The sequence below is a fragment of the Crocodylus porosus genome, unplaced genomic scaffold (genome assembly GCF_001723895.1).
Source record: "Crocodylus porosus isolate Cpor-Errol unplaced genomic scaffold, CroPor_comp1, whole genome shotgun sequence".
Lineage (NCBI taxonomy): Eukaryota > Metazoa > Chordata > Crocodylia > Crocodylidae > Crocodylus > Crocodylus porosus.
In genome coordinates, this window is record NW_017728943.1 from 55071756 (window position 1) to 55083760 (window position 12005).

Below are 12005 nucleotides of genomic sequence, written 5' to 3' on the forward strand. Positions count from 1 at the left end.
ACTTATCACCTAAATCAGTGGTTTTCAAACTTCCTTAAATCATGGAACCCTATCATAAAAAAAAAAAAAAAAAAAATTATAAGTGTGCCAACATCACTTTTCCCACTGAAGCCAATGATTTCTCATCCAGAACCTCTTTACAATAATAAATGGAATGGGCAGGAGACCAAAGGCCAGACAAAAATATAAGCAACAATAAATCACTCAGATGTTACTAAATCCAACACTGCAAACTTTCAGTAATGAGTTGGCAAGAATGAAGTCAAATGCAGTTTGAGTCCTCATCAGTTTCTCCATTTACCAAGGACCTTTTTGTACATAATTTTTATTGCCACTATGGGGATTCCCCACCTTGTAACTGGCAGTGGGCTTTCAGCATTGGCCAGACAGGAAGAAACATGACAATGCAGGCAGGGAGATAAAAACGCTAGGAAACAGTGAGGCCATCTCATCTGGAATGTTAAGTGAGGCCACCTTATCGTTTATCTAAACATATCTGCTACACAATGAGCAACAGAGGATGTTCAACAACAGAGATGTTACACAATCCTATAAAATTGAGTGTGGTCTTTTTCATCTGTCAGAAGCCCAATACAGGGGTGTCAAACATGGCCCTGGTCCACAGAACCATTCTAACTAGCCTGCTGGTAGTCCAGCAAGCTACTGAAAGTTAAGGAGCAGGCCCTACTGCATCATTTGGAGTCTCTGGGCCCCAGATAATACACTGAGAGAGAGGAGCAAGGACTGTGTAGACAGAACCCTCACTTGCCCCACCTCCACTGCTGCCATCAGACCTGCTGTTGGTTCCAGCTCAAGAGAGCCCCTATGGTCTTGATCTGGCCTAGGATAAGTTAGACCCAGCTGGTCTGATTCATCCAACTACTAGATACAGTGACAAACCAAATCTAAACAACAGCTTATTCACATTGTAAATTTACATCATATGCAAAATAATATGCTGCCAAATGAGATCTTGGCTACTTAATTTTGAGCCAAGTATTAAAGTTTACAGAATAGCATTCATACATTGTGTCATAGCAACTGCCAAGTGGTTAATGGGGCAGTCACATGAATGACACTGCAAATTTCCATGAGCAGGGGCAAGGAATACATTTCTTTCCAGAACAATTAAGTAATATGATTTGATTCCAACCATTAAAAAGACCTCATGACAACAGAGAATCCATAAGTGTTATCTACTTGGTAATGGTATTCAACTTGCCTTATCAACAGTAACTAACTGGGAAACACTAACAAACAGCTGGAAAAGACAAAAACTGAATCCCTTTCCAGCACTACTAGTCTGCTGCAACTAATTATTCTAAATCAAAGGTGCCCAACCCCTCAGTCTGTGGACCAGATCCAGCCCCTGGTATCATGTCATCGGGCCCACAGGGCTCTTCACACATCTGTGGGGAGCCCCATAGGCTTTGGCCTCCTACACTAGATTTGGTGCACAGGGCAGGCGTGGGGCCTGGTCCTAACATACAAGGGCTATTCAGGGTTCCTGGAGTCTAGTCCCAGCTGGGTAGAGGCCAGGCAGATGTGGTGCAGGGCTCAGGTGCCCAAACGCAGCATGCAGGGCTCCCATCTGATCTGCAGACCAGCTCCATGCCATCCATCTGGCCCATGGGGGGAAAACCATGAGCACCACTGTTATAAATTATACAGGCAAATGTAGTCTGTATTTTGAGAATGCCTGTTCATTTTCTGGTATAATGCTCATCATCATCTATGTTCTGCAAAATGAGTTTCTGATTTCATATGAAGACAGTAAAGTGTAAACTGCCATACATTAAGCACAACAGAAATAAACCCATATGTATTCATAACATTTTACGACTGTTTAGTTAGGAATTTGACTTTCCTTTTAGAACCACTCTGCATTCAGAAATCCAACCATTCTCTAGCAATTGGAGCATAGTTGTCTAGTGAAAAGTTCAAGGTGTCGTTGGCAGCCCAGTGTGAATCTCAGACTCTCCCATTCAGCGTTCCACTGCCCATTCAGGACTGCAGTCCTTGGGGGCAGGGGTTGCGATGCAGATTGTGTGTCTAACCAAAATGTGTCTGTTTTAGAGCTCCTTAGCCTAAAATAGTACTCAACTGAAGGCAATTAAATTACACCACAGAAAAATTTAGCTCTATGTTTAATTAATATTCATATAGTACACATTTTGCTGTTGTTCTCAAAGTATTCATTCAGATACTATAGTGACCATTAGTAAAACATGCCATGGATATTATTTGCTTTTACACAAATAAATCAATCTTTCATTAAAAAGCAGCTTTTCCTTTACTTGCATCACTTTATTAAGTATTACCAGTTCCTAGAAGCTAGTCATGGAGCAGAATCTGCAAACAGAACAAAAAGCCAGCCCTTGCCCCAAAGAGCTTACAATCTAGGACTTTCAATCAGTTTAAAATGGAAAGATGATAAGGAAGGGACCTTGGAAACACAGACTTGTAAATATACATTTGCTTTAAGAAAACAGTAATGCAACACATGCAATTTTTCATTTACATTAAATTCTCATTGATCTTCTCACATACACAAGTTTTCTCAGATTATCCCCATCAGATCCTCTCTTTCACAAACAAAACACCTCCAGACACCTCATTTCAATGTATTTTTTTTTTTAATCTAGCCAGTTCAACTAAACCAGTAGAGAGAGTCATCTGCCTGCAGGACACTAAATTCGTATGTATTTTTTTTCTTTTCACCTGCTTGAATAATAGCTTTCTCCATCCCTCTAATTAGATTAATTGACGCTCTTCATTACCAGCATACATTTTATTGGCTTAGCATGAAAAGACGTTACAGATGTTAAACTAGGGTTAAAATGAGCATCACAGATCAATATGGGGAGGCGAGGATTGTTTGTAGAATCATCTTTTATGAACTACAGCACTCTAGTTCAACATAGCCCTTGTAACGTTAATATGGCTACAATTCTATTTTGATTCAACTCTTAAGAGAAGCTGTACTTGAGATATATGGTGACTGACATTACAAAATTAAACAAGTAGCTACTGTTACAACAGAAGTGTTCTCTAATACTCTGCACTTATTTCCCTCTAATATTTTGAATAGGAAATTACAAGTAATTGCAGTATCTTAAATACCAGCAGGGTAACTTGGTAAGTGTTGATTTTTCTGACAGGGACCATTATCTGGAGAGAATAAGTTGGCTGTTCAATGTAAAATTGGAATAGTTTCTATTTTTAAATATTTTTCATCCAGAATTATCAGAAAGAGGCATCTAAGATTGAATGCTGAAGGTACAAAGCTATGGAAAAACCCAGTGACTTCAGTTTACCTCCTGGATTGTTCAAGTCATTGTGGTATTCCTAAGACAAAGGTATGTTAAAAGTGCTGGAAAAACTGAAGAATAGGAAGCATCCTGCAATTACAAAAAGCAAAAGGCAAATTTTCCATTAGTCTAAATATAGATAGACTCCACTAGGATTTAGCATAAGTTTAACCTTTACTGCACCTGCAAATTTATTGACAAAGTAACTCAACAGTAGATTCACTGAACCAAATTTTTTAGCGATCTAACATCTGCAAAACATTGCGCTCACTTCAGCTTCATACCTACAAAACAATACACTCCCAAACATTTTGGGCACCCATTCAAGTTCTTGCCACTAAATATTATATAAACAGAAAGATTTCTAATCATAACAAATATTGGAAAGTCTTGTTCCATGCCTTTTATTCAGTTGCCATCTCATATTTGAAAGTTTTTGCACCTCTTCAGAGAAGAAATGTAACAAGCACCATTTGGTAATTAAGTGCTCAGCTTGGATTCTCTCTCTGACTGCAAATAATATCCATGCAGGAGGTTCTCTGAAAAAAAATTTAGTGAAATTAAGAGATTTCCTTTGAATGCCCACAGATCTATAGTTGTAAGCAACCTGACAATCTTTCACACAAACTAAGGCAACATAAAATTTTTTTTCCTTCTGTGCACATGTAATTTTATTAATGTTATTAGTAGATACGTGTATGTCATGGTCTGCATGGAGTTACAGATTTGTTCTGGATTTCTCCAAGAATATCCACACACGGAGATCCCTCTTTTGATAGTTCATTAAGTAACTGCAATAATCTTGACCAACCCAGTGATGCAAAAACTTTAGTCTCTCTGTCACGAATACTGCAACTCACCTTAAGATTCAGACCTCCCCAAGACAAAACTCAAGTCAGCATTTAAATGTCAATGGCAGAAACCACCCCAAGTCTTGTCACTGAAGCACAGGAGCCTCAAGTCTTGCATAGCAAATGAGAAATCCTTTGGTATAACATTTCTTTGACAGAACTGCTGTATAGGCAGCTATGTAAATTCCAATTTCTTTAGTTTAGAAACAAGCTGGTTCTTTTGCACTAAGTGTTCTGCATCTCAGAAAACAACAGTGATCAGATTTGAGCAAAACTGATTTATTTCGCAGAGGTAGATGCCAAGCATGAAGAGACAAGATAGGAGACTATTTTATTCTCTAGAGTTTCTAGGGAGACTTCTAGAATGGATTCTTGTCACTCTTGGCCAGTAGACTCAAGAAACCGATGGATGACTTCTCCCTGGGGAAATTAGGAAGCCACAGGTCTTTAGAAACAAGAGCTGGTTAGACCCCTATTGAACAAGTCATCCTGTGACTGATATTATCAGTTAATTTTTAAGTTCACCTATCTGGGAAGACTGGTAACAAGAGAGAAGTCCTCATGTATTCTCTATCTTTTTCAGGTGTCTACCCAGAGCAGACAGGAGAGGACAGAGATGGTATCAGCTAACTGTAACAGGCAGCGATCTCAGCATGGCAGCAGCACAACTACTGTCAGGATTTTTGAAAGCCAAGCAAAGACAGACACATAGGGTTCTAAAGGAGAATGAATTATTTTGCACAGGTTTACAGGGAACTTGCGAAACAAAGGAGAAAGGTGCATATTTGAAAATTTAACAAGTGGCTGATGGAGGTAAAAGTCAACCTCTCTATACTAAATTAGAATCAGGTGGATAAGACCATGAAAAGTTAAGACAAGTCACTTTTATGATACTACAGAGAAGAGGCAGCCAATTGGGGAATACAGAGAGAAGGGTGAGATGGTCAAAACAATAGGCTAGAAGAATTCTCTCTGCAATAACACTTTGAATGGATATGAGAAAAGTAAAACTACACTAACAAAGGCCAGAGGAAAGACTGTTATACTAACTGAAGTACAAGATGATGAAAGATCAGACAAAAAGTGCCTGGTGCCAGGGCAGTAAGGAACATCTATAATACAAATACATTCAGCAAGCTTGCTGAATGAACTTGCTATTCATTTAATTCAAAAAGCTATCTATAACATAGAAACCTCTAGCTCAGCATGTTGCAAACTTACAGGTGTCAAAATAGTCAATGGGCATGAGGAAAGCTCTTACTACAAAAACATGCTCTGGGTAAAGCAACAGACAGCTTCTTGAAAACATCTTCCCTTCTCTTGCAGTTTGTTAGCCCTTAACACAGATGGTTGAAAGAGCATTTCATACATGCACAAGAGCTGCTGGGTCAAAAAGTCACTTAACTGGTCTAAACTCTTGTTCATCCTTCAGTATGAAGCTCAGCACAGCAAGAGCAAATCCCAGCTCACTTAGGTATCTATGGGCAATCCACATCCTCACCCTGAACACCTTGTAGGAGGTTGTTTGCAGGTGTTTTAAAACAAAGAGAAAGGAAGAGAAACAATTCGGAAGTACAGCAGGGAGGAAAAAAAGACAAGACCAGAGACAAAAGAAAAGGCCTGGCATGGTGTAAATGCACATCCCTTTGAACCAATTTGATAAGAGACTGCTTTTTCCACAAACAACAGCTAAAACAGTTACTTGACAGTGAACTACTCAAGGGGAATTCTGCCATTTGGAGGCTTATGGCATCCTGGCCTTCAAGGAAGGCTCTCAACCCTGGACTACAGTTTGTCAGCCTGGCTGACAATGCCTGGAAGTTTGAAAAACAGCACAAATCTCAATTCTTTTACGTGAACATCCACCTGAGGTTGCACAAGGAATCTTGCTGTTTTAAAATTCATCATTTTTCATTTGTTTCCTTAAAACATAAACTGTATCCAGGTTCTCACATATGGTAAACAAATCATTTTAGAAATAATGCAACAAGCAAAAATTGAAATTTGTACACCTAATTTTGCTGTTGATGTTTTAACCCTCGCTGTCATTTCATTTCCTCCTTTTTGACACTTTCTGGTCTTTGAACTACCAAGTACAGGACTGTTGCAATACCTTTCATTGATTTGTATTTACTTTTTAGTTAAAGTTAACTGCAGCAGCTTTAAAAAGTTCTGCAAAAATGCTTTCTAACAGACTGATTCATGTTCCACACCTATCCAAAACTACCCACTTATTTTGTGAACTTGTAATTCACAAACAGTGATGTATTTGGCTTTTAGGGATCCAATTGTTTTTCCCTTCCACTTCATACTGAATAGTTAAGTCATGACAGGGCTGCTGGCATAGAAAAGTTTACAATATAAATGGCTCATTCAAAACACATTTCTTCATGCTGTCCTTAAGTCAACTAACCACTATGGGTAAGGCTTAGAGTCATTTGGGAAGGGAAGAAAAAAAATAATAGAATCTCTTTGGCACAAGCACACATCAAACTGGAAACAACAGTTTGCACTTCCTCCGAGCTCCACAAACAATTCTCTTTATCCAAGTCTCAGGATGGTATTATTGGAAGTAAGTTAAAAAACACAGGTATAAAAGTTATCTGGCCATGGCATACAGACTGAATTTAAAAAAATAAATAAATCAGTGAGCAAACAAAATCAGAGACATTTTCCCCATATTAATAAAGAAAGTTTAAAGTAAGAACTGAACAAGTTTTCAGACTCCTATAAAGGAAATCAAGTTTAATTTTAGATATCACTACTTTAAAACCAAGTCAGGACATAAGCTAGGCAAACTGATAAGTAGAAGAACGTAATTTGTTGTCATTCCTAAAAAAACAGTGTACAAAATTCAGCATCCGAGAGAAATAGGATCTCATTTCAATCTGTGAAGGAGTTATGCAGACTGAAGCCACACTTATGCAGATTTACACACATACTTCACTTCTTGCAGCACAAGTAGGTTCTGGCTTCAATCCCGTACATAAAGCTTGTTTTATATGCTTTATATGACTAGGGTCTATGTGCCAGATCCAAATTGACGTCTGGGCACTGAAAAAGGACTTAAACTAGACAGCCCAGCAAAGAAGGCATTCCACTTGGATGGGGGTGTCCTGAGTTCTGGTTCCTACTCTTATGACTTTTATGCATTTTAACATTAAACAATCATTGGTTAAAGAACAAAATTACCCTATCCCCTCCGCCACTCTGCCAGTAGGGGCCAAAACCTAGAAACCAGTCTAGTGGTCAGTGGTTCTCCTGAAAATTGGGAGATGTGGGTTTGAGCTCCCCCAGCAGGTATGATCCTTGAACCCAGGGCTCTGGCTTGCTGGGAAACCATTCTTGCTACTAAAGTACTGGACAAAAGAAAGGCATCGCCAGCTATGCTTAACAGGTCCTGTGCTTTAAGGTAAAGTCTGCCATCAGGCAGCCTGGCTTTTTTATGCAACTCCTTTCTGAGCAGTGATATAAATGAAGTGCCTCCTTCACAGCCAAGCTCTGAGGAGGAACAGACAGACACCTGATCCCTAACGTTTCCTTTTGGCTACCTTCAGATGCCTTTTCCTGAGGGACAGATCTTAACTGCCACTGGAAGGCCCCAACATCTCTCTCTTCCTGTACAAGAAACATAGGGGGTTAAGCCCTATCTACTTGGATCACCCTCCCAGGGCAAAGTGCCTACCAGATAGATTTGGATCTGGCTTTACAGTGCAACAGAGATGCTTACGTATCACTTAACAAGGAACTAAAACAGCTAGTTAATCAGGAGTGGAGGGCAAAGATTAAATTCCATAGGCAGCTCTGACAAAAAGTCGACAAAAACAGCAAAATGGTTTTCTGGAACGAGGCCCAGAATCTAGTCTTTGCCATGAACCATTCATGAATACTGTGGCTGTAAATCTTCACAGTACAGGAAGTTTTAGATTTACAGTGATATCATCAGGATGTTACATTTAGACTGAATCTTTCTAACAGTCTTGCAGGCAAAGGTGGGGGCAGAACTGAAAGGTGGGGGTCAAAGTTCTTAGTGGGAAAAAGCATTTTTGAAGTTTAGACTCTAGTTTTTGGTTCTGTCTGGCACTCCTATTAAACCAATTCCATGGGCTTCAGCCTTTAGGACATCCAATAAATCCATACTAAAATAAAGCTAATTATTGCTTATAGTAAAAGGGATAAATTGAATTCATCTAATTGTTTGTACTGCATAGTGTATGGATGTTTGGAGATTTTTGCACGTCAGGAGCTAAAACCCTGAAGTTTTTATACAGTCAACTGTTATGCATAGGAAACAAAATCCTTGTGATATTACACATAAATAAAGATAACAGAATGTGCTACCTTTTCTTGATAAATCCCCTTTACAAAAATTGCGGCGTATCACACTGTTTTAGCAATCCTTTATTGAAGATAACAAGTTGGTTATGTTCACTGTATTGTATGAAAACATCACAATATCATACTGGGAAGGTACTATCAGTACAGGGTTGGACCAGAGCAGACAGTCTGAACAATAAACCATTTTGCATTCTTCATTCCCTATCTTTAACAACCTCAAAAACCCAGTAAAAGGGACAAATACCTGTTAACATCATCATTTAGAACACTTTAACTTACAAGGCTAAAATCTAATGAATAAATAAAATATTCTGTGGCGATAATCCTCTCTAGACCAAAAAGAAATCAGATACACAATGAATCAAAGTGACTGGGAAAGCTGGCCATAGGCACCAGTATGTAAGTGTGTGTGTGGGTTTACAGACTCACCAAGGGGATAAAGTTACAGAAAAATACCATGAATTCCATTTCACACAAAACCAGTTGATGACTGTCATTAGCTTAAAACTACACACAAGGGCAATTATATCCTCGCTGAAACACAGTTTAAACAAATAGGAAAATGTTTACAAGGCATCCACAGCATGTAAATCATGTACAGATGGATACATTCATTGTTTCCCCTCCCCAATAGCTTTTTTTTTTTTTTTTTTTAGATAAATACTTTACTCTTCTCCATTTCCAGCATTTACTGGATTCATTACATGCACAACTCAAAAGAAGTCAGAAAAAAAAAATCAAGGTTATTGCAAAAATAGAATTAAACTAAGAATCTTCAAGTACCTTACATGACAGCCACTCTGTACCATGCCCAATGCTTATAAAATGAAAGGTCATTGAACCCATGAAAATATCTCTATTTTCTTAATTTAAAATAGATAATTTTAACTGTATTTATAGTAATCTCAAAGTGATAATTTGAGCTTTGAAAATAATGCAAACAATTAAAAATTATACCCATATTACACAAGACTTATGTCTGTATCTTAAGCTGAAAAGAAAAAAAAAAAATCAGAAAACTATAGAAAACCACATGTAGAACAAAAATCACAATTTACATTATAATAAAGGCAAATATTCAGCATCTTTAAAAAAAACCCAAAAACCTGCAGCAGTGAGTGATGTCAAAGCAAATTGCAACTAACCATAAATTAAATCAGTTTGGTTTTTAAAATATTTTTTCCTAGCAATAGTTTAAGGATGTGTTGTACACATGCGTAAATTCTTACTGTTTTCAGATGCCTAGAATCTTCTTATATTATTGCCAAATACACTTATCTGCAAGCAAGCAGTAGGCAACATATCACAATTTGGACACTGGAGGGAAACCTAACAGTCTGGTAACACAGGTAAAACTGGAAAAATAAAAAAGAAAAGAAAAAAGGAAAAGGAAATAAAGAAAAAAAGAAAAGAAACCACACACATTCTATAGCATATTGCCCACTTGAAGTTACTTCCAAGCCACAGAGCTGCAAAATCCTTCCAACTCGGTTAAGTGAAGTAAGTAAATGTCTCATACAATTATTTGTACTCTTTCATGCTTATATGCTGTAAGTTTAGTTAAACCATAATGTCTCTTCAGAGTACAGCTACAATCCCATGCACCTCAGGTACATATTGATCTGCTGAAAGAATCACTCTTTCCTTCCTTTTTAAGGCTAAAGTTCAATACAGATGTAATCAGTATGCCTGAGGCTGGTAAAAATACTGTAGTACAGGCAATGCTAAGAGTGGCAATATCAGAAAACAAAAGAAAAGTGAACAAATGATGGAAAATTCTAATATCTTTCTGCCCATTTCACAAAATGTTGGAAATCCACCAGAATTTTTCCCTTGTATTGAAGAAAACTGATTAAAAGTTTTTCCCCCATTTTTTTTCAGAATCAAAAGCATTTTAGTAGATTTGTAAGGCTACCACGGATCTTCTAGATCTCCAGCACCCTACAGGAAAAGAAGAGGAAAAATATTACTACTCACTAATACAAATTAAACTAACCCAAAATGTAGTGAATACTAAAAGCACAACAGAAGTAGAACATGAGCACATAAAGAATAGAAGAAACTGCCACCTCTTTTTATGTTAATTTGCTCAAAGTCACTCACACCTCAAATTTCAAGATGTCTTTTTGGAAACACAATACAGTTATTTAAAACTTAGCTATGCCTTTATCTCATACAATATTAATGCAATAAAAACAATGCATTGTAATGAATATACATACAATAAAACAAAAGCAAATATACATAAAATGAAACAAAAGCAAAAATTATTCTAATCAACCAATTACATAGTTTCTTTGGTTAAAATATGAAAGTAGGTGGAATACTAATGGAGATTCCTGCACTCTTGAAAGCTAATCCAGATTTAGCAAGATGTTCCCACAGGATCATATTTCATTAATGTAGTGAATTTTTTTTGAATGAACAGCAGCTGTTTTGTTTTGGGGGGTTAAGTGGTAGTACAAATAAACAGAAAATACTGTGCCAAAATACCTACATCACTACTAATAACTGCAGACTACTAATAATGGCATTTCAGCAACCATGTAGGAGTTAGATGCACACTGAGGTGATAGTTTCATACTTTATATCACTAATCTACTTGAATATGGATGTGTGTACACACACACAAAATGCAAGGGAACATCACACTAACAGATAGAAGGTAACCTAAACAAAACAACACATGTACTTCATTTTTATTGCAGTATATTTTACTTAAAAGCTTTTATGAAATATTGATATAGCACAGATTATATTTACAATATTTTTATTCACACTAAAAGTCACCAGAACACTTTCAGAAAAAAAGTTATGGAAAGATCATAATCCTTGTTGTCTGCTACAACTGTAGCTACAAAAAATGCAAAGCTGTATCTGCATAATAAATACTGTAAGTGAATTTCCAAAAGGGTTTTTGAAACACGGTTACATTATCAAAATTAATTAAATAAAGTCAATATGCATACAGGTATTCCATTTCAGATTCTTTATTGGGACTTAAAACATATATTGTTTTTTCTTTTCTTTTTAAAAGAACTTGACACTGCTCACTAAATTCTAAATACACTTTATTACCTGGATATACAATATGCTATAACTTTTGGAAAGATACAATTTACTAGAAAATAAGTAGATAGTCATACTGAACAGAAGATACAGTCCGAGCTGAAAGGACTAAACATTTAGAAAAAGAGTGGCTTAACACATCCTAAAATCTAAATGAATATTTTTTCTGTGATAATGTGAACTATATACAATTCATCTAATACAAACATGCAATATGTAGCATAATCACGCTGTGAAAAAGTTGTCAAAATACTTCTATAAATCACTAATTTGAGCAAACGTTGTATATGATTAAGGATGTGAATTATCTTATAATAAACATACGTGCAACATTAGAATTCAGCTATTTTAAAATTAAAAACCCTTTTCTTTCTTTTCATTTTGCACTTTAGCAAATTTCAAACTCCTACCACTAGCATTACAGGCTTTTTTCCCC

General features: G+C 36.9%; 1 protein-coding gene across 2 annotated transcripts in view; it reads right to left on the minus strand.

The window, feature by feature from the left end:
* Window positions 1–2133: 2133 nt before the first annotated feature.
* PPM1B (protein phosphatase, Mg2+/Mn2+ dependent 1B) overlaps window positions 2134–12005 on the minus strand; it is a 101453-nt gene continuing 91581 nt past the window's right edge. Inside the window, exon 8 of one of the 2 annotated variants that reach the window (XM_019549385.1) lies at window positions 2134–3850. In XM_019549385.1, coding sequence (XP_019404930.1) covers window positions 3800–3850 — 51 coding nt within the window. In that variant the 3' untranslated portion in view covers window positions 2134–3799. Of the gene's footprint in view, window positions 3851–8545; window positions 10442–12005 lie in introns of those variants that run through there. The other variant, XM_019549386.1, reaches the window with a different exon arrangement.